At 30.5% G+C, this 20,796-nt stretch overlaps 9 protein-coding genes across 9 annotated transcripts; 2 read left to right on the top strand and 7 right to left on the bottom strand.

Annotated features, from left to right (window-relative positions):
* Nucleotides 1-535: 535 nt before the first annotated feature.
* BX663DRAFT_433170 (60S ribosomal protein L11) lies at nt 536-1,112 on the top strand (the record flags this gene model as incomplete). The annotated part of the gene is made up of 2 exons (XM_051522976.1): nt 536-979; nt 1,053-1,112. The coding sequence occupies 2 exons, from the start codon at nt 536-538 to the stop codon at nt 1,110-1,112; spliced, it is 504 nt and encodes a 167-aa protein (XP_051383741.1).
* Nucleotides 1,113-1,359: 247 nt separating this feature from the next.
* BX663DRAFT_507470 (anaphase-promoting complex subunit Apc11) lies at nt 1,360-1,720 on the bottom strand. The gene has a single exon (XM_051527351.1). The coding sequence runs from the start codon at nt 1,638-1,640 to the stop codon at nt 1,371-1,373; it is 270 nt and encodes an 89-aa protein (XP_051383740.1). The 5' UTR covers nt 1,641-1,720; the 3' UTR covers nt 1,360-1,370.
* A 219-nt stretch (nt 1,721-1,939) lies between these two features.
* BX663DRAFT_507468 (asparagine synthase) lies at nt 1,940-4,143 on the bottom strand. Its single transcript, XM_051527350.1, has 2 exons — nt 3,947-4,143; nt 1,940-3,838 (listed from the first exon to the last, which is right to left on the bottom strand). Exons 1-2 carry the CDS (start codon nt 4,086-4,088, stop codon nt 1,959-1,961), a joined length of 2,022 nt encoding a protein of 673 aa, XP_051383739.1. The 5' UTR covers nt 4,089-4,143; the 3' UTR covers nt 1,940-1,958.
* Nucleotides 4,144-5,622: 1,479 nt separating this feature from the next.
* BX663DRAFT_507465 (Ssl1-like-domain-containing protein) lies at nt 5,623-7,468 on the bottom strand. The gene is made up of 6 exons (XM_051527349.1): nt 7,161-7,468; nt 6,557-7,071; nt 6,332-6,488; nt 6,102-6,275; nt 5,852-6,029; nt 5,623-5,749 (listed from the first exon to the last, which is right to left on the bottom strand). The coding sequence occupies exons 1-6, from the start codon at nt 7,358-7,360 to the stop codon at nt 5,738-5,740; spliced, it is 1,236 nt and encodes a 411-aa protein (XP_051383738.1). The 5' UTR covers nt 7,361-7,468; the 3' UTR covers nt 5,623-5,737.
* A 1,440-nt stretch (nt 7,469-8,908) lies between these two features.
* On the top strand, nt 8,909-13,601 carry BX663DRAFT_471797 (uncharacterized protein). The gene is made up of 6 exons (XM_051524161.1): nt 8,909-9,707; nt 9,787-10,403; nt 10,522-10,699; nt 10,792-11,882; nt 12,033-13,399; nt 13,467-13,601. Exons 1-6 carry the CDS (start codon nt 9,112-9,114, stop codon nt 13,560-13,562), a joined length of 3,945 nt encoding a protein of 1,314 aa, XP_051383737.1. The 5' UTR covers nt 8,909-9,111; the 3' UTR covers nt 13,563-13,601.
* On the bottom strand, nt 13,542-14,106 carry BX663DRAFT_40209 (uncharacterized protein). The gene is made up of 2 exons (XM_051522225.1): nt 13,640-14,106; nt 13,542-13,568 (listed from the first exon to the last, which is right to left on the bottom strand). The coding sequence occupies exon 1, from the start codon at nt 14,037-14,039 to the stop codon at nt 13,695-13,697; it is 345 nt and encodes a 114-aa protein (XP_051383736.1). The 5' UTR covers nt 14,040-14,106; the 3' UTR covers nt 13,542-13,568; nt 13,640-13,694.
* Nucleotides 14,107-14,179: 73 nt separating this feature from the next.
* Nucleotides 14,180-14,688, bottom strand: BX663DRAFT_433542 (uncharacterized protein; the record flags this gene model as incomplete). Its single annotated transcript, XM_051523000.1, has 2 exons — nt 14,180-14,201; nt 14,285-14,688. The coding sequence occupies 2 exons, from the start codon at nt 14,686-14,688 to the stop codon at nt 14,180-14,182; spliced, it is 426 nt and encodes a 141-aa protein (XP_051383735.1).
* Nucleotides 14,689-15,026: 338 nt separating this feature from the next.
* On the bottom strand, nt 15,027-16,566 carry BX663DRAFT_507455 (Argonaute siRNA chaperone complex subunit Arb1-domain-containing protein). Its single transcript, XM_051527348.1, has 3 exons — nt 16,502-16,566; nt 16,151-16,432; nt 15,027-16,071 (listed from the first exon to the last, which is right to left on the bottom strand). The coding sequence occupies exons 1-3, from the start codon at nt 16,540-16,542 to the stop codon at nt 15,099-15,101; spliced, it is 1,296 nt and encodes a 431-aa protein (XP_051383734.1). The 5' UTR covers nt 16,543-16,566; the 3' UTR covers nt 15,027-15,098.
* A 148-nt stretch (nt 16,567-16,714) lies between these two features.
* BX663DRAFT_560668 (uncharacterized protein) lies at nt 16,715-19,469 on the bottom strand. The gene is made up of 7 exons (XM_051531901.1): nt 18,639-19,469; nt 18,409-18,524; nt 18,054-18,358; nt 17,848-17,975; nt 17,514-17,753; nt 17,135-17,454; nt 16,715-17,070 (listed from the first exon to the last, which is right to left on the bottom strand). The coding sequence occupies exons 1-7, from the start codon at nt 19,412-19,414 to the stop codon at nt 16,838-16,840; spliced, it is 2,118 nt and encodes a 705-aa protein (XP_051383733.1). The 5' UTR covers nt 19,415-19,469; the 3' UTR covers nt 16,715-16,837.
* Nucleotides 19,470-20,796: the final 1,327 nt, after the last annotated feature.

Genomic DNA, 20,796 nt, shown 5'->3' with positions numbered 1-20,796 from the left:
TAACCTATTATTTCGTTATATAATATATGTGTATCAACAATAATACAAGCTACATATTGTTTTATATGAATTCGTTATTGGTCAATTTTTTTTTTTCGGTATAAATTTGATGTCAGAGGTGAATTCTTATTCCGGACCGAGCCTTCTATTGTAGGTAGTTTAAGGCAGCCCGGCCATTCAAATTTATCATGAAGTGAATAACTTATATGGGTGATTCTCCCTCTTTTAGCTTCGATATAGTCCAACGATGGTATGAAAGAAAGAGTAAATGGAATTGTAGAATGTATGGAGAAGCGATGCTAAAGATGGATTGATGATATGTTTTAATTTGGATGATAAAGGACGAATCTTTAAAAAAGTCAAAAAAAAACAAAAAATCAAAAGTGTATATGTTTTTTAACCGTCAACATCACTTCTCATACATTTAATACATTTCAGAACTAATTTTGAAGAAGAGAAATATAAATGAAAAATACTAAAATTATTGTATACTATTTAATAGAGCGCCGAAGAACAGAAGGTTACCAAGAACCCCATGCGCAACCTCCAAATTGAGAAGTTGGTTCTCAACATCTCTGTTGGTGAATCTGGTGATAGACTCACTCGTGCCGCCAAGGTTCTTGAACAATTGACTGGTCAAACTCCCGTCTACTCCAAGGCCCGTTACACTGTCCGTACTTTCTCCATTCGTCGTAACGAAAAGATTGCCGTTCACGTCACTGTCCGTGGTCCTAAGGCTGAGGAAATCCTCGAACGTGGTTTGAAGGTCAAGGAATATGAACTCAAGGCTCGTAACTTCTCTGACACTGGTAACTTTGGTTTCGGTATTGATGAACACATTGATTTGGGTATCAAGTACGATCCTTCTATTGGTATTTACGGTATGGATTACTATGTTGTCTTGGGTCGTCCTGGTTTCCGTGTCTCTCGCAGAAAGCACTGCAAGTCCAAGGTTGGTGTCAAGCACCAAATCAAGAAGGTAAATAATGATCACGATATCCTATTTTTATTTATACTTATTGTTTATTTTTTTTTCTCCCCTTCAATAACAGGAAGAAGCTATGGAATGGTTCAAGCAACGTTTCGATGGTATCATCTCTTACAAGAACTAAATTTTTTTTAATAAAATTGATTAGTGATTATTGAATCCTTCTGTTAAATTAAGTTTGGGCTGTTTTATAAAGGTGCTTATTATTATGATAAAACTTTATTTTCTTTTTTTTTTCCGTATACAAGATGGAAAGGGGTATAAGATCAGATTAAATAGATCTGATGAATTCATCGATCAGTAAAATATAAAAAATGAGAATAAATTTCTAATAACAAAAAAAAAAAAAAAAAATAAAAAAAAAAGACAAAATAAAAGGTTTTCAAGTATGTGCTGTTAATGTCTCCCATTTCGAACGATCCATAGGACATCTTTCACCATTCTTTGAATTATCAAACCATGTCCATAAACAGTGTAAATGAAATGCATGATTGCATTTACCCCAAATAAGTGGGCAATCATCACCAGGCATTTTACATTTTGCGCAACAATTTTCATACATTGAATGACAAATACCACAAACATCGTCACCTTCTTTTACATTCCATTTCCATTCTGAAACTGCATTCCAGTTTACAATCTTGGTTTTCATTGATGATTTATATAATAGAAAAATAATAATAAAAAAGAATTCAGGTATAAAATATTAGAGTAAATGAAAAAAAAAAAAGAGTTTATGTGTGCATGCGGTATTAAAAAAAAAAATAATAATAATCTCTATTTTGTTTCTCCTTACAAATATTGAAACAGTAGTATGTCCATTTTTGTAAAATTTAAAAAATAAAAATAAAAATGTTTATTAAAATTAGATAAAATGGCTAACAATATGAAATATTATCTATATATGTACAATTAAATGGAATGAAGAATACGATATAATAATGTCCCTTTTTTTTTTTTTTTTTTTTTTTTAACGAGCAACAGTAGCTTGAGACATAGTATGATAGGTAGCAACTTGGAAACGTTGAGAAAGGATAACAAAAGACATGATAAATAACATATCTTTAAAGAGCTCTGGATCATTGGTTTCTAAATATCTTTCCTTAGCTTCGTATACACTTTCAGTATTAACCCAGCCAAGATGATCAAGATTCTCCTTGGTAATCAACTTATTCACTAAATCAGTTGTCAAAGGATTACGACCCTTAGAAGAAGGAGCCAAATAAGGTTGCTTGGTACGATTATAGATTTCATCAGTAATATATGGCTTAACAGCTTCCTTAAGAATCCATTTTTCATTTAAGGCACCATCACTTTCGGCTTTAATTTTGACGGAAGGGGGAAGGTGGTTGACATATTCACAGAAGTGATGGTCCAAAAAGGGAGTACGAGCTTCAATAGAGTGAGCCATCTCACTACGATCACCTAGATGATTGCAGAGATAGTTGGGAAGCATAGTACGGTTTTCAAGGTAAAGAGCAGTATGAAGTGGGTGCCATTTGTGATTAGCCTTATAACGAGCAATACCATTAATAGATTCAGCCATAGTAAGAGCAGGGTTAGGAGCACCATATTGAGAGAGAACAGGACGATTAAAGTACTCCTCCTTTAAACTAAGATGTTTACACAATAAGGTATGAGTATTAACGTTGTTTACCATTCTACGAGTGCGATCCATCTTGTCCACCAAGAGATCATCAGTGATGCCCTTGTCAGAATATTTTGAGAATTCAGCTTGCTTGCCAAAGAGATTTAATCTAGTTAAACGTTGCTTATCATCAAGAGTACCAAAGCCGTTAGGAGAAGCAAGATCAGGCTCACGAAGATAATCAGCATGGAAGAAAGCATAACCAGCAAAATGTTCATCAGAGCCTTCACCTGTCAAGACCACCTTATAACCTTGATCACGAACGAAAGCAGAGAGTAAGAATTTACCAACACCATTCAAATTGAATTGAGGTTGCTCAACGTGCCAAACAGAGTCCTCAAAGTGAGTCAAAAGATCATCCTCTGTAAGGGAGAGCTTTTGGAAATCAGCATTACAAAACTTGGCAGTTCTTTCTGCGATTTCAGATTCATCATATTTTTCACTTTCAGCAAAGGAAATAGAGAAAGCCTTTAATTTGGCATCAGGGTTCTTCTCTCTTAATAAAGCGGAGGCGATACCTGCAATACAAGAACTATCAATACCGCCACTAAGATAAACACCAAGAGGAACGTCAGCTCTTAATCTATGTCTAACTGCCTCAATTAAATGTTCACGAACACCTTGAATCATTTCATCAACAGTACGAGTTTCCTTAAGATTCTTATCAGGATAGTCAGCATCCCAATAGGGACGTACTTCGAGGTAACCAGTGGAATTAGCAATAAGATAATGAGCAGGAGGTACCTTGTAGACGCCCTTAAAGCAAGTTCTGTGATCGAAGGTATAACCATTACTCACAATAGAATCAACATCCCATTCAGGCTTCCATCCCATAGGAATAAATGACTTAATTTCACTTGCAACTAAAAGAGTACCGTTACAGATAGTATAATAAAGAGGTTTGATACCGTAACGATCACGAGCAGCAATGAAACGATCCTTCTTAGAATCCCAAATACATAAAGCAAATTCACCACGAAGGTATTCAAGGAAAGATAAATCATGTTCCTCAAACAAATGAAGAGCAATTTCACTATCACTTAATGTCTTGAACTTATGTCCTGCTGCTTCTAACTCAGATCTAATACGTTCAAAATCATAAAGTTCACCATTTACAACAGATTGAATATCACCAGATTGATTACTTAAAGGTTGATGACCACCAGCTAAATCAATAATAGAAAGACGAACATGTCCAAGAGCTGTAAAAAAAGAAAAAAAAAAGAAAAAGAGAGAGTTAATAATAATAATAACAATATATGCATATATATATATATATATATGCTTGTATGCAAGTGAGTAAACTTTACCACAACGACCATCAGGAGAGATATATTTTCCTCTAGAATCAGGTCCACGATGATGAATATACTCTAAAGCACTATCGAGGTCAAGATTAGGATAGACACTCTCAGAATTATCAAAATGGAAATAACAGCAAAAACCACACATATTATAGTATTATATATAATAAGTAGTTAAGAGATAAATCTTCGGGGAATTATCAGTTAGATCCTCTTATATTTATATGTCTGTTTTTTTTTTGTTTTTTTTTATTTAATTTAATTACAGAATATAACGAAACACATCAAATAAAATTCGAGTACAGTATGTTTGGCATTACTGATCTAATACTATTTGAATTACCGAAAAATGATAATTTTTATTTGATGGAGATATATATACATACATATATACATACATACATGCATGTATATATTTCTATATATATAAATATATGTATATGTACAAGAGAGAGAGAGAGATAGGTAGATAGATAGGGAAAGAAGTTGAATGCGTGTGCCTACATGTTTCGATATTATATTCATATATTCAAATTTAAATAGATTGACTTATAATATATCTTATCATTCTACTAATAAAGTACTTTAACATGTTAAAAAAAAACAACAGTTTGGTATTCAGCGGCAATTTAAGTCATCAGCAATAATACTAAATTTTGATTGGAGCATTGAAAGAGGAATGAAAAATAAATTTAATAAAGTGAAATTGTCGGGAAAACTTTAACAAATATCAATGGTTATTTTTCCAAATAAGGTGAAATAAAGGGAATCATTATTTTAGCTAATGCATTTGATTAATTTTCATAGGCTGATAAATTATAAAAAAAAAATCAAAAAAAAAAATAGTAAGAACTATTTATGTAATATTTACCGAGATAAGATGCATGTAATATTCAAATTACAAATAAAGTTTTTTTTTTAACTATTATATTATTAAATAGAGCCGAAGGGATTTGATTTTTATCTTTACGTAAGAAAAAAAAAAAAAAAGGATCTTCAACAAAAAGAGGGGAAAAATATTTCAGCCAACTACTCAGTCCCACATTATAGACTGAGAATAGGTAAAATTTGCCGAGGGTTCTAATAATAATAATTAATTTATAATTGAGCAATAAATAGCCTTTATGCACACTCATCAACTACTTTTGTAAGTCAATACAGTTCAAATAGAATATTTCTTTTATAATATAATAATATGTATAGACAACATGATAAAGATGCTAAATAAAGTAATAAATACAACATAATCTGATAAGAACGTTAGCTTTACTCAACACAAAAAGAGCTAATAATTTATTTTATTTGTTAAAAATAAAGTATCTATTGTATACAATTTTGCTTTTTTAATCACAAGTTAAATTGCAAGCAATTTTTTGTGTTTTTAGAAAAAAAAATAACTCGCATAATATATTCTTCCTTATGTTATGCAATAAATGCTACAAGTACAAGCAGTTTTAGATTTAAAAAATGTATCGTATTCTTGTCTTTCATTTTTTTTTTTCTCTCTCTCCCCCCAAGATGATTAACAAATATTTTTGTATGAATACAAAAGTCATGATTAAACACTGAACTTTGTATTTTTAGAAAATTGCTCAGTATCAGTATATGGGCATTTATAAATATAAAATTAGCCTAGTAATTCCACTTTTTTTTTTAGTAATACTACTTTTAAATGTTCTATATATAAATCGTTTAAATTAACAATAGATAATGATTTTCTTCATTTTACAAGTTTGTAGACTTGTCATATATTCTTTGTAATGTCTTAGATATGTCTTCACAAGAAAATCTTTAATGTTAATTTTTTGAAGGTATTAGTTCAATTAGAGTTAATATAAACTAAATAATTATAAATTAAGTTTCATGTTTGAATAACTGGTTATTTTAACTGCTGCTATATTATTGCACTACAGTAAGATTCTTTTTGCCAACGCTCCAACAACCAGGACAGTTATGTAATACTTCATGAACAAAAATATCACAATCTGCACAAAATTCCTGAGAACATTTTGGACATATAAATTTTGCATTGGATATGTCTAAGTTATCAAATTTAGATAAGCAAGAAAAACAGTGTGTTGCACTTCCACTATTTTTTTTAAAAAAAAAAAAAAAAAAATTATTATGTAACAAAAAAAAAAATTGTTTCTTTTGTTAGTACCTAGTATTTTTGGCTTCATCAAAATTATCTACAGGAAACAAATGATGATATGAGCGAGCTAAATGAGGCGACGATACTAGCGTTAGCCCACATATATCACAATCGCTTGGTAATTCACAAACTTTTGATTTACATCTTGGACATATGTATCCTCCTACTGTTAATTTTGAATGACTAAATTATTATGAATATTATATGTATTTTAAAAGTGCTATTTAAAGTCATCTTACCAAACACAAAATGTAGAGTGATCTTCTACTAATCTTTTGGGAAATCCCATTGTAACGAGATTAGATGCATTTTTATTAGGTAAGACAGCTGGTGGCGGAACTACTTCGAATAATAAATCTTTATAATGCGCTTCATTTAACACAACACCGTATGAACCTACATAATAATAACAAAGAATGATTTTAGTTTCTCCTTTTTTTTTTCTTTTTACATTTTGCTTTTACCTTTTGTTTCTTCACTCAATACTCGACATATCTGTACTTCGGCAGCTAATCCTACAATATTTACTCTTACTAAATCTTTCTTCAATAGTTCGATCGTGTCATATATATTTGTTGGATCACACGTTGTCAACGAGGCAAATACTAATAATACTTCTTTTGAGCCATGACTAGGTACACTCATCATACTTGCTCTTGCTAGTTGTAGCGCATTCTGTAAAGAAGGCTCACCACTAGTTTCAGTATTTTTTTTTGTCTTTAATGCTTTTATATGGTCTGTAGGATTTCCACTCAGTTCTGTCAACTTTTCTGCAATACCATCTCGAGTAATAATAATTCCAAGTTGTGATATAGGGTTTTGATCGAAATATTCACTAACAAATTGTTGTGCATATGTTAAAGTTAGTTCAACGCGACTTGGCCTCAAATCTTTTTCATTCATCGCCTCTGAAAGATCTATAATAAGAAATAAATGTCGAATAATTCCACGCTGAACAACAGCAGTATCTTTTAATAGTCTAAGTACATAAGGATCATGATTGGAGGGGGTTTTTTTTTAATCTCTTTTTATGTACAAATGTATTATTTTTTTTTTTAAAAAAATCACCTTCGTCGTTTTCTTTGTTGTTGTAATTGGGAAACTACACTACTTAGACGACCTTCTGCATCTTCTTGTAATATATCCCAACTTCTCTTATATTCTTCTTCCCAGGCATAACCTCCATTTCCAGCATCATCATCGTGATTTCCATCATATGTGTCGTCAATGTCAATATAATCTTCATCAATCGGTTTTCGTGAACTCATACTCTATAAATGTATTAGAAGGAATAATTATGTAAATACTAGTTTGCTGTGTAATTGTTATAAGCTTTTTTCATGACTGTTAAATTGTAAATGCTTTTAACCAATAAAATATACGCTTTAGAATTATCCTAATTAGGATTTTATTGACATACAATTTCTTCTTACAGACTGTAAAGTAAACGCTGACACCATAAAACATTTTGTTATGCATATAAACTCATTTTTTGATTATATATTTTCCATAATAGCCTACGTAAATACGCGTATATGAAGTAATATTCAATTTCCAAACTAGTTGTTTATATTACCTAATAAACTGATCTTTTTGTTTTGTTTTATAATGACAAATGATATATTCATATCAATTATAAATGCAATAAGGAATTAAATTAACGGAGGTGATAAAGCCCATTAAAATGGCTATTTGCAAAATTGATGTTTAGGGTCAATGAAGGGAGGAAGAGTAGCATTACAAGCTCAACAGTCATGTTCATACAGTAAGTTAAACATAAAGAGCTAACAGATAAACTCTACTCATGCATGAGTGGAGAATTAAGACTTTCAGAAAAACATCTAATGTAGCAGATCTTCTATTATACAAATATAGGTAACAAACAGAGTATTTCCAATAATAAAAATAAATGGGGTGATAAAGATCAAATCAAGTTGGATCTTATTAAAAGATAATTATTGTAATCATTAGCATAAACATCTACTTCTTTTGACTTTAGTTATAACTAATTAAAAAAATAGAAATAATAGAGAAGTATAACTAATAGAAATTTATAATAAAAGCTATTATATTTTTTGATCAAATCCTCCACAAAAAAAAAAAAAAAAAAGAGTGGATCTAGTAGCCGAACTTATCTAGTAAATGAGTATATTACTTTCAAAGTATCACTTCTAACAATAGATACCATTAAAGAATAGCTACTCGAACATCAAAGGGGTGTGCATAATTTGGATAGCAGAGTATTCTCTGATAGTTTTAAAGAAGGTGAATAATATTGAGCTTGTAATGCTAATTTTTATTTATACATTATGGGCAATTCTACAAAATTTGGCAAATAATCCAGAATTCTTATCAATTATTCGAAATAAGGAGGGCTTTTTTTTTAAAAAAAAAATTGGTGGATTGTTATAGCAAATATGTATTCGTATACATATACATATACAAATATATGAATTGCAAAGCCATATATCATAATCTAATATCAAGTTATTTTCTTATATTAATCCAACAATCATGAAAATAAGCCACTTTAAGCTAATTACCCTCAATTTTAAGGTAACATAAACAATGTACTGAGCCATCAAAATCGATAATCAGAACCTTTTGTTATTCTAGTGTTATCAGTGTCTTTTTTTTTTTTTTTTTTTTTTTTTTTTTTTTTTTTTTTTTTTTTTTTTTTTTACTAATACTTTCTTCTCAATAATCAACGAAATACACTGAACTAATTATTCAGCTGTATACTTGCGATACATTCCTTATTCAGTTGAATTTTTCCTTTTTTTTTTTTTTTTTCTATTTCACAAGATGACTAAACAATTTTTGGGACAGAAGAAAAAATGAATGTACACGAATAGGTGTACTATGAAACTTCTCCTATTTGTTACATATATAACGTATATATGGAGATCTCCTGTTTTTATTTTATTTTATTTTTTTAGTTTCATTCCCCTCTTTTTTTCTTCTTCTATTTATTTATTTTATATATCTATATATTTATAAACATATATTTCATTTTATTATGCCTGAAAGCATAGCTAATACTGAACCAGAATCTGATATAGACAATAACCACCACAATCAACATGAAAATTCAGTATCCCAAAAGGATAAAAATCAATTATTCTCTGGGATTTCCAATTTATTTAATGGCAGTAGTGAAACTAGACCGATAAATGCTTTTAGAGCTACAGCTAGAACACCTTTTTCAATGTCTCAGTCCAGATCTGAGGAGTATTTTACCCCGTATTCGTATAAATCATCCGATTATTTTACTGCATCAACTCCAAATAGTATTATGGATAACGAAAGTTGGTTTAATCATCATCAGATAAATAATCCTATAGAAACAATTACACCATCTTTATTGTCATCACAGAACCTTGTTGATACTCACTATTTATCAAGGACAGTATCATCTTCCTATTTAGATAATCAAAGTGATTATGAAGTCATTCTGGACGATGGCACAAGACAAAAGAGGACTATTTCACTATCTACAGTGCAAATGACGTCTTCTCAGTATCTCCATGCAAACTTAAGTAACAATGGCAATAACAGATCATTTCCAAGTACTAATTGGAGTTCCGATAAATATCTCACAAGAAAGGAGCAAAGGTAACCTGAAAAAAGAAGAAAAAAAAAAAGAGGAGAGAGGAAAGGGCTAATTTACCCATTATTATGTAACACATTATAGAATAGTAACAGAATCAAGCAAATTATTGAATGATGGTGATACTTCCCGTGATTCAAAAAATCTGCAGCCAACTTCAATAGCAGCATCATCATCTTCTTCTAATAATGACGAAAGTAGCGATAGTGAGGACAGTAGCACTAATGATAATTATATTAAAACAAAGAAGAAGAAACTTCGAAAGCAGCATTTATCCGTCTTTAAAAGATATAAAAAGAGTTGGACAAAATTTCGAAACCAATATTTGACTTTATCACATAAGCAAAGTATGGTGTTAAAATGTAGCATTGCGTACATGATTGGGTCACTGTTTACATTTGTTCCACAACTTAGCGCATTGTGTGGTACACATGTAGCAAGTCATATAGCAGCAACAGTAACGGTATTTTTTAATCCAGCTAAAACAGTAGGAGGGATGGTAGAAGCAGCTGGATTTTGTTGGATATATACATTAGCTGCTCTGACATTGAGTTTAGCTAGTATGTATACAACGAATTATTTCTTAGATCTCGATATGAAATTAGTAGCTTACAGTGTGTCCTTATGTGTATGGCTTGCTGGAAGTACATTTATTATATCTTATTTAAAAGTCAAATTGAATCGTCCTAGTGTTTTAACAGGTATATACATATATATATATATATATAACTATTAGTATCCTCAAGGAATGTAACTTAATTAAAACAACCCTTAAAAAAAAAAAAAAAAAAAAAAAAAAAAAAAAAAAAAAAACTATAGCTTCTGGTTTGGCATTTATGATATTATTTTCTGTTATTGTAAGACAAGGTTCTGGCAATGAAGCAGAATTTAGTTTTGATATCATTAGAGATACATTTGCTATTGTTGCTATTGGATCAGCTATTACAGTTGCTGTCTGCGTCCTGATCTGGCCAATGACTGCTGCCGAAAAATTAAAGTAATATATAAATTATATCTTTATTAGAGTAAAGACATTCATTTTCTTTACCTTTTTCCCACCTACCTCCTTTTATTTATGTTATTGTGTAGATCTGAAATCGATTCAAGCCTTTCATCAACTCGAATTTTACTTAAGCTTTTAACAAAGACTTTTTTGTTAGATACAGATCTGCCAGAATTCACTGCAAATGAAACATTAGAGACAGCTATTAAAACGCATCGTACTAGCTTCACCGCCTTAAAACCTGCTCTTGCTGATGCTAAATTAGAATTTTATAATTTAGAGATGCAGTTTCATGCCAGGGGATACAAGGCCATTGTAGAGAGCTTAGAGAGGTTAGCTCAACATATAGGTGGTTTAAAAAGTAGCTGTGGTCTTCAAGTGGTGGTCATGCAACAATCAACCGTCACTACTACAAAGACATTCAATCATTATGGTACAATAAACCATCAAAAGCCATCATTACCTAGGTCAGTATCTGGGTCTAGTAATAAAGAAATATTTAATGTGAAAGCGGGCCCGCAACGTAAAAGGATGGAATCTGAATTGAAGAAAGAGAAAGAAAGAGAGCAAAGTAAATATTGTTTAGAAACGACTGATGCTTCTATGAATCCATCTCTCCAGTCTCCTTCCTCATCGTCCTCGGGTGATAGAAAAGTTTCAAAAGATGATAAAATAATAGACCAGGATGAAACTCTCCCATCTAAAGAAGGTGCTTTAGTTCAGTTTATTCGTACTGTAAGATCACCTATGAAATCACTTGCATACACTTGTAAACAAACTATTATTCATTTGCAAGCAAGGTTTTTGGGGAAAACAACTCATACAACACCTTCCTTTCAGCTTATGCGGCAAAATTTAGCAAATGCAATTGAATTATTTGAAACATCGCAACATCAAGCATTAATTCGTTTTTATAAACGAAGGAAATATAAAAATCATTTCAATCAACAAAATATGAATTCTGATGAATTACATTCACTCATTCTAAATCAAGGCCAATTTAGAGCTGATGACATATTTCTTGTATACTTTTTCGTATTCTGTCTCTTAGAATTTGCTAAAGAATTAATGACATTAGTTGATGTGGTGCAATATGTCTTTGAAGATATAAATGAATCTGATCAAAGTAAATATGTAAGTAAATGGATCAAGTGCTTTTTAAAGAAACGATCAAACGGTTAGTATTTTTTGTTTTTTATTTTTGTTTTTTATTTTTGTTTTTTGTTTTTTTTTAAAAAAAAAACTATTTGTATGTCGTAGATAAAAGCTATATGTTTGCTTATTTATCGTATTGTTATTGTTTGTTTTTTTTTTGTTTCCTTTATAGTTGCAAGTTTGCAAGGTTATTCTACTGAAATTTACAAAACTTCTGATTTATTTGTACCTAACAATCATAATACCCTCAATACATTACATACACCAGCACCCAAAACAAAATTACGAAAATTTCTTGTTCATTTATGGAGCTTCTTCTCCAAATTTCGAACTTATCAATTTAAATTTGCTATGAAATCAATGCTAACAGCTGAGGCTATAGCAGTATTGGCTTTCATACCTGCAACAAGGCCTTATTTTACTGAATTTAAACTTGAATGGACTCTTATTACTGTTCTAGCTGTCATGCTACCAACTGTGGGTGGTACTAATTGGGGAGCTGTTTTACGAGTCCTTGCTACCATCTTAGGCTGTGTAATAGCTGCTGTTACTTATACGATTTTTCACGATAACACACTCATGCTTTGGCTTATGACATGGCTCATTTCTATCCCTAGCTTCTGGGTGATCCTTCATCATAAACATGGGCGATTTGGATTATTCACATTGCTAGCTTATAATTTGGTGGTTTTATATAAATTCAGGAACCGTGATGATGATAGTATTGATGTATTTGAGTTAACATGGATGAGATGTGTAGCTGTTTCACTGGGTGTTATCATAGGCTTGATTGTCACAGCCTATGTATGGCCCTATGAGGCTCGAACTGAAGTAAGAAAGGGGCTCTCTGATTTAATTTTAAGGCTTTCCTGGCTTTATAAACAATTAGTATCTACCTATTCTGAGGACGACCAGGTATATAGAGAAGAGTACAAGAATAGTAAAACACTATTAAAGAAGTATGATATGAGCTCTGTTGAACCAAATCTATATTCAAATAATCCCTACCTCATTACTAAACACAATAAAGAAAGAGCGGATGTTCTTCAAAGGATCGAGTTATCTATTCAAGTTAATATATTTGAGTTACAAGCACTTCTTGTTCATGCACCCAATGAGCCTCGTCTCAAGGGTCCTTTCCCTGCTAAAACATATCAAGCTATGCTAGTATGCTGTCAAAATATTCTTGATAAATTTTTATCATTAAGAATAGTTATCTTAAAGGACGTCTGGGCAATCCATGTACGACGCAGTTTTCTAATACCTGTCTCCAATGAATTTATGGAGATGGCAGGCAATGTATTCCTCTATTTTTATTTATTGGCTTCAGCACTACAATTAAAGACACCTTTACCACCTTATCTACCACCAGCTGAAAAGACACGACAACGGCTATTGAGTAAACTCCAACAGATACCTTTAATCATAGAAAATTCAATCAAGGAACTTGGGTTAACAGAGGAAAAGAAGGATGAATGTTATATGGTTTATTATGCTTATGTAGTTTTGATGGAGAATATCATCCGAGAATTAGATCAAGTAAGTCTATGCGAAAATCATTTGTACAAAACTAAACTTTATTTATTTATTTATTTATAATGTATAGCTTGGTAATCATATGAAAAACCTTTTTGGTTCACTTGTTCCAGATGATCAGTGGGCGAGGTATTTTGGTCAACATACTGATTTAGAACGAAATTAAAATAGACTATCAATTTAATAAATAAATAAATATATATTTATATATAAAAGAAAGTAAGGGCATTATGAAGTAATTACATAAAAGTTGAATGTAAAATATCATCTTTATTACAATATAAAAGTGGTCTGAAATCTAAAATTGTTGTGCTATTCGTAAGAATGCTTCCTGTCGAAGAATGGGGCTTAAAAATAGTCTACCGGTTATCACAAAGAATAGTAAGGTTAACAAGTTACAAACTACCCGTTTACAACCTGTTGGATCTCTTTTATAACTTCCTTTGCGAAGCTTTACTTCTAATCCAACTGCAATACCATGTATTAAGAAAAATGCTGTCATTTCAAAAGTAATTCTTCGTGCTACTGCTGCAATCATAAAGTCATGCATTAAGCCACTTATAAAGAATATCAACAAGCCACATCCAGTGGGTGTAGACAGAAACCCTTTTTCAGTATTCTTCTTATCGTTAGTCTTTGTCATATTAACAAACAATAATTGATGATATAGACGGCTCACTGCCCTATTCCATCTACGACTAGTAATTTACATGTATATTTTAAGTTATATATATATATACATCTATATATTTATATACATATAATATGATAGATTTTCAACACTTACTTCCAGAAATCCTTCGGACTAATAGTACAAATAATTTATAAGTCTATTTTAAATAAACATATATTGATATATATATATGTTTATATAAAGATATTATTTACCTGGTAGCTAATAAAGGATTATTGAATATATCATTAAATCTAATAAGAAATATAGTTTGAATTACACCTGTAATTATATCTACTACACTTATCATGCAGTAAATACGAAGCGCTAAAATAAAAGTAATAAAGCACGCTTTAGGTTTATAAAATGGTATAGCTAAAAGACTTGCTATATTGTCAGGTAACAAACTATCTAATACAACCTTCATAAAAGCAGTTTTTATTATACCACGTATCATTTTCTTTAAACCGTTTAAGCGAATTTCCATATCGGTTTCAGTCGTTGGCGTATCATCTTGAAAGGTAGAAATTTTAATTAGCTTCGATAACCAGTCTTTTAATGTTATACTTGAATTTGTAAAAAATACAATTTGTGCAGCTAAAGCCCAAGGCTGTAACATGAATGATATATTTCCAAAATCATATTTTGATGAGAAAACAAAAGGTAATACAAAATGATAAGTGGTAATTATATATCTAAGTTGATTCTGACTAACAATGGCAGATAACTTGCTTTCGTTCTTTACAAGGATATAGTCAACAATTAAAACCAAAATATAGCATAATACAAGAATAGGTACAGAAATAATAATTGCAGGAGGTAGCTCTATGTCTACTATATAAGACTTAAAAAGCGCTGTGTTACTACTCTTGTTATACATTATACATATAATAAAGAAGGGAAAATAAAATAAAATAAAATAAAATAAAAAATAAAAAATAAAATAAAAAATAAAATAAAAAAATAAAATAAAATTTTTATAGTATTTTCTTTACTCTTTTCTTTTCTTTTTTTTTTAAGAAAAAGAAATTAATAGTCATAATCCTCTTCTGTCATACAGTCATCTTCCATGTAAAAGGTTGGCATAATACGAGTAGCGCTCTGCAGATACCATTCACCATTACTCAATTTACACAATGTTACTCTTGCAACCATACCAACCATCAAATTCTCGACAATTTTTTTTTCCAATAAAACACTATAAGTATCTTGGGTATCTTCACAATTTTTAAGAATTACTTGAACTAAATCATCAGGACCAGTTTCTTCATTATAAGGAGAAATTTCAGACACTTGAACAAAGACCCAATCTTGAGTTTCTAATAATTTTACACTATCGAAATTTTTAATGCGAGATTGAACAATCTTTTTCGCTTCTTCATTTGATCCAAGCTTCTCTGATACAAAGGACATAAATTGCTTTTGAATTTTCAATGTAGTTTCAGTCATCCAAGAGACATCCATTTCTGAGTCTAAAGCGCCGAATACATCTGCACAGGCTGTATTATATTTACCAGGTAGCAAACTACTCACTTTCTTACACATTGGTAACTGAATTTTAGCTTGAGCACAAATAGCACGAGCATTTGCAATATCTTCTTCATATTCAGGCGCAACACGTCTAATTTGAAGATATCTTAAAAATGCATCAATTAAATTAGGTGCATCAATAAAATTCTGTAAAGAGATAAACCGACTTTCACGAATGAATGTATTACCCAGATAAACTTGGGCCACTTCAGTAAAATTAACTTCCATGCCTTCTTCTAATTCATCAGGAACACTATCTATAGCTGTTTTAGCTGCTTCAAAGTCAATGGCTGCATCCGGGTCATCTGGCGCATCTGCGCTTGTAGCACGACCCAAGAACATGTTAGGACCTGTCTTAATACCACCAAATCTAAGATAATTGTCAAATATAGATCTTCTTTCATCAGTAAATTTATGATTTTTACGATATTTCCAAATAGCATATTCAACTCTCTGTGATAATGGGTTTTCACTAAAACATAACGTAATGTGAGTATTATTTTTCTTTTATATATATATATTTTTTTTTAAAGAAAAAAAATATTATTTACGGATCATAAGGATCATCAATAAGATCTTCAGGATGTTTTTCAACATAGTCATCAGGTAATTCAGAACCTGCCTCTGGCAAATTACTAGTCTTTGACTTCTTCTTCTTCTTCTTCTTCTTCTCCTTTTGTTGCTCTGTTTTATTTTTTTGTATGACACTAACAGGAGTAGCTAAACCAGTAGGTACATACGCGATATCTTCTTCTATTTGTTGTCCATCTTCATCTTCCTCCAATAGTTCATTACTGTTCTCCTCAATGTTTACTTTATCTAAAAACTCGTCACTTGTAATGATATGAATGTCAATTTGAGAAAATAAAATAAAATAATGAAAACTTGCATAATTTGCTTACATGAACTGTTCTCTTTCTTCTTGGGTTGAAAGATTTTCCATATTTTTTTTCTTTTACAAATAAAGAAAATAGTAGAAAAAAAAATATTTATTTGAAGGTCTTCTAAATATTTCTTATTTTATTTTTACATACAGCTTATAATATATCATGAAAAGGGGAGTTTTTTTTTCTTTTCTTTTCTTCTATAATGCTTTTTTTTTTTTTTTTTTTTTTTTTTTTTTTTGGACTAATATGTAAACATATATTTATTTATATATACATGCTTTTCATACGTTATTATTCACTGAAAAGGGAAAAAAGGTTAATAAGATAAGTTTTACATATCTAGATTTAATATTATTGTGCTTTATATCTTGTCATATAATTTTGCCAGTCATTAAGATAAGGTATATCATTTTTAATTTCTTTGTCTATATAATTAGGTGGACGAACTGTATTATATCTATGTCTATATAATCCACATGCATTACATAATGTGTTATCCCCTGAAGGTCCTGATCGAATGATCGTCGTCATAAATGGTGAACAGCCACAGTCTAAACATCGCCAAGTAGAATCCATCATTTTACCTAAATATATAAATGTATGTGTATATTAGTATAGGCATGTAGATATACACGTATTTTATCTTACTAGGGACAGGTCGAGTTACAAGATCAACTGAAGAGGATGATTGGGCTCCAGCATTATTATAATGAGTATTATCATTGTTATTAATATTTATTAATTGGCCTGATGTTAAGGATACACCTGCTGCTTCGGCTGCAATGTTCATTCTAGCCTTTAATGCGCTTTTTCTTTGATTGTGTGTTGAATCTTGAGGAGTTTTTAAGAATTGATCGTCCGTTAGTTCATGTTCTAGTGGTGATGCAAATATAGTTCTATAAGTAGGTATAGGCTCACGGTCTGGTAATGTTATTCCCTTTCTACTGCGTACACCTCTTCTCTTGCGTCTAATTATACAAATTAATTTATTGTTTTTATATAACCAAAAGTAAAACAAACAACAAACCTTGATTCTCTAGTTCTGATTTTCTCTATTTTAGCAATCTCGGCATCAGTTGCTTCAACGACTGAAGGTGTGAACTTTTCAATGACATTATTATCACGAATCACGTTATGTACGACAGGTAAAAAGCTACGCTTCAGTTCATCATTTTCAATTAAGCCATCTCCAAATTCATAACCTGTAAGCAATAATGATTTGATATATGTATGGACTTGTTCTCGAATAGAATGGGCAATTGCAGTTCTGATAATAAAATGAATAAATAATATATGTATAAGTATACATGTATATATTTATATGTATATGTATATGCATATACTGTAATAAATAGACTTACTTGAATTCACCACCTAAGCCTAGCTCAGTAGCCATCGTTTCTGCAAATGATTCTGGTGAATTTTCTTTACAACTGATATCCCATTCAAATTGATCATTCAAGATTCTATTTCCAACAATAATATCAAGCTTGCAAGGAAAGGGAGTTTTATTATGTAAGCCTCTTTTTTTTCTTTTTCTTTTTCTTTTAATACAAACAAAATTTACCTTTATGATTGTTCTCAAATCTGGTTCATTCGTCTTGTTCACATTCTTAACTATCGTTTTATCTTCTTCTGATTTATCCGAATCAATTTTTTGTTTTTTACATTTTATAAATTCCTCATAAGCGTTCATTCTTTTAGTTAAACTTTCTTGTTGGTCATCATCATTTAGCATGCTTGATATGTTCAAAAAATAATCCTGAATTTGTTCTCGAATACTATTTGATATTAGAGAAGCAAATATAGAAACAGGTAAACGTAGATCCTCACATGTAATCTCTGCAAACTGTTCAGGCGTAATTGATGTTTCTTTATAAATTGTTAGTTCTTTATCCCTTTCCTTTTTCTTTCAACTTTACCGTTCATATTCCAAGTAAAGGTGTCCCTAATTTTATAACCTTCATTTTCAATATCTAATCGAATAGGGACTAGCATCTCTTCTTTATCAGCTTGTTCTACAGAAGTTTCATAGAGACTTTTTTTTTTTTTTTAAAAAAAAAAAGAAAAAATATGTATACATATACGTATATACATATACATATACATATATAAATAAAACAAACATATTTTGAAGGAATAAGAAACTTACGCTCGAACAGTCTGATAATGTCTTTTACGCTTTTTGTCTCCAGGATATATAATTCGTGGAAGTTGACTAGCACTTGTTTTTCCATTTCCATAACCATCATAGCCTTTACCAAATGTTAAAACCCCTCGATGTTGTTGTCTGATTCGTCGTTCATTATTTGCGACATCAATCTCAATTTTCTTTGCTTGTGCTAAATCGACATGTTGCTTGTGTTGTTTATTTAGTATTATTTGATATTGCTGATCACGGGTTATGTATTGTTTTAAATTCTTTTCTTGAGTCTTAGTTTGTACAATAGTAGTATGAGGTAGCTGAACCGGAGTAGAAGAAGAAGGTAATGGTTGTTTCTGTTGTTGTTGTTGTTGTTGTTGTTGTTGTTGTTGTTGTTGTTGTTGTTGCTGTTGTTGCTGTTGCTGTTGCTGCTGCTGCTGTTGTTGTTGTTGCTGCTGCTGCTGCTTTTGCTGTATATACATTGCTTGCAGTCTTTGCTGTTGCTGAAGTTGTTCTTGTTTTAATCTATTCTCAGCTTCTAATTGTTGCTGTTGCTGTTGTTGTTGAGGTATTGCTAAAGCAGGATTCATTGGAATTGATGGTTGTTGTAATCCTTGCTGTTGAATCCAAATATTGTTCATGAGATCAGGTACTTGCATTCCAAAATTAACATTTGGATTATTATTATTAATAGCATTACCAACAACGGCAGCATTTGCAATTCTTTGTTGTTGAGCTTGACGAGCCATAGCTTGTTGCTGTAAGTATAGAAAATTACGCTGCATTGTATAGTAAATACACGTAAAAATTTATTAACTATCTTCAGACTATATGCCTTTCAAATGTGAAAGAGGAAAAAAAAAAATAATAATTTTTATTAAAATTGTCAGTGATTTGCCAGTCTGTACCTAGGGATTAAAAAAAAAAAAAAACTAATGATATTATTGCTTATCAATCTATTCATATAACACTATGCAATATAAATGTATTATATACAAGTTATAGAGGCCTGTTTATTTATATACACACATATATGTATATACATAAAGCATTTATATTCATACTGGTTACTGTTTTTTACTATCTATTGATTTTTGTCTATGATAATATAAAAGAACTGCTTATTCCAAAAAACATTTTAGTGATAAAAATATATATTATTATTCATCATACAAGAAAGAATATCAGTATCTTTCACTGAATAAAATACCATTACTATATCTGAAGAGTAACAGTCTATGTAGACTAAATTCTGATTGAAGAGTTAATGGCATCTTGGAAATCTTTTATATTGTGCATATTGAAGGAAGGGAAGCAACTCAGTATAAATATACTTATTTCATTGTTGCTATAAATGTTCTACTATTTAACAAAGGTATTCTCATATACATTTTATGAGTAAATTAACGATAAATGGGCTTATAGATACTTGAATACATATTATTTTATATAATAATTCACTTTGCCTTATTCTTTTTAATTCTAATAATATTAATTAAATACGCGTCTTTTTTAACATTTTAAAGACAAATAAGAAACCTCAAGATTATGTATAAAGTATTATTTCATTTTATTTTATACAATACGCGTAAAAAAAAAGAGATATCTATTTTATTTTTATTTTCATTTTTATTTCATATATAAAAAAGTGAATCCCCAATTCGTCAACAGTAAAAATAATATTTACTGCAGTCCAAAGGTGGCCGCGTGGAGGCTAGGATTCGTTGCACCTTCTTTGTTCTTGTATTTTTTATTTTTACTAGGAGGTTAGAAAAAACCCATAGCTATCACAATATGTAACGCCCTCTGAATCAACAAGATACCCTACAATGTCCTCCTAATTCAAGGAGGGCAAGATAGGGTGTCTTGTTGATTCAGAAGGCGTTACATAAGTGGTAACCATGAGAAAAAGAATTTCCTCCTAGGGCAGGGAAGAAGAAGAAGAATAAAATAGTATTATTTAATGACTTACCTATGGAAGAAATAGTAATAATAAAGAAGATAAAGAAGAAGAAAAAAGGGAAAAAATAATAACTTTGAATATCTACTTTTTTATAGTTCATACAAAATAAGGAGGTCGTTGTTGTAATCATCGTATCAAATTACAGTCACAATCACATGAAAACAAAAGAAATCAAAACAAAATAAAAGGAAATTATTGAACATG

This window comes from Cokeromyces recurvatus (assembly GCF_025118155.1).
Source record: "Cokeromyces recurvatus strain NRRL 2243 chromosome Unknown BX663scaffold_10, whole genome shotgun sequence".
In the NCBI taxonomy this organism is placed as follows: Eukaryota; Fungi; Mucoromycota; class Mucoromycetes; order Mucorales; family Mucoraceae; genus Cokeromyces; species Cokeromyces recurvatus.
Note: the sequence above shows the minus strand (reverse complement) of the source record. Positions and strands in the feature narration are given on the sequence as shown.

What these genes read in the sequence shown, in the direction of transcription:
- BX663DRAFT_507470 (XM_051527351.1), bottom strand. Translation starts at nt 1,640, where the DNA reads ATGAAAACCAAGATTGTAAACTGGAATGCAGTTTCAGAATGGAAATGG.
- BX663DRAFT_507468 (XM_051527350.1), bottom strand. Translation starts at nt 4,088, where the DNA reads ATGTGTGGTTTTTGCTGTTATTTCCATTTTGATAATTCTGAGAGTGTC. An exon ending in CTCTCCTGATGGTCGTTGTG is followed by an intron (nt 3,839 to 3,946) that starts GTAAAGTTTACT and finishes CTTTTTTTACAG; the next exon opens with CTCTTGGACATGTTCGTCTT.
- BX663DRAFT_507465 (XM_051527349.1), bottom strand. Translation starts at nt 7,360, where the DNA reads ATGAGTTCACGAAAACCGATTGATGAAGATTATATTGACATTGACGAC. An exon ending in CAACAAAGAAAACGACGAAG is followed by an intron (nt 7,072 to 7,160) that starts GTGATTTTTTTA and finishes TTATGTACTTAG; the next exon opens with ACTATTAAAAGATACTGCTG. An exon ending in CACTCTACATTTTGTGTTTG is followed by an intron (nt 6,276 to 6,331) that starts GTAAGATGACTT and finishes ATAATAATTTAG; the next exon opens with TCATTCAAAATTAACAGTAG.
- BX663DRAFT_471797 (XM_051524161.1), top strand. Translation starts at nt 9,112, where the DNA reads ATGCCTGAAAGCATAGCTAATACTGAACCAGAATCTGATATAGACAAT. An exon ending in CTCACAAGAAAGGAGCAAAG is followed by an intron (nt 9,708 to 9,786) that starts GTAACCTGAAAA and finishes AACACATTATAG; the next exon opens with AATAGTAACAGAATCAAGCA. An exon ending in TCGTCCTAGTGTTTTAACAG is followed by an intron (nt 10,404 to 10,521) that starts GTATATACATAT and finishes AAAAAACTATAG; the next exon opens with CTTCTGGTTTGGCATTTATG.
- BX663DRAFT_40209 (XM_051522225.1), bottom strand. Translation starts at nt 14,039, where the DNA reads ATGACAAAGACTAACGATAAGAAGAATACTGAAAAAGGGTTTCTGTCT.
- BX663DRAFT_507455 (XM_051527348.1), bottom strand. Translation starts at nt 16,542, where the DNA reads ATGGAAAATCTTTCAACCCAAGAAGAAAGAGAACAGTTCAT. An exon ending in GAAGAAAGAGAACAGTTCAT is followed by an intron (nt 16,433 to 16,501) that starts GTAAGCAAATTA and finishes TATCATTACAAG; the next exon opens with TGACGAGTTTTTAGATAAAG. An exon ending in ATTGATGATCCTTATGATCC is followed by an intron (nt 16,072 to 16,150) that starts GTAAATAATATT and finishes GTTATGTTTTAG; the next exon opens with TGAAAACCCATTATCACAGA.
- BX663DRAFT_560668 (XM_051531901.1), bottom strand. Translation starts at nt 19,414, where the DNA reads ATGCAGCGTAATTTTCTATACTTACAGCAACAAGCTATGGCTCGTCAA. An exon ending in CTTTACTTGGAATATGAACG is followed by an intron (nt 18,359 to 18,408) that starts GTAAAGTTGAAA and finishes CAATTTATAAAG; the next exon opens with AAACATCAATTACGCCTGAA. An exon ending in ATTTGAGAACAATCATAAAG is followed by an intron (nt 17,976 to 18,053) that starts GTAAATTTTGTT and finishes TTTCCTTGCAAG; the next exon opens with CTTGATATTATTGTTGGAAA.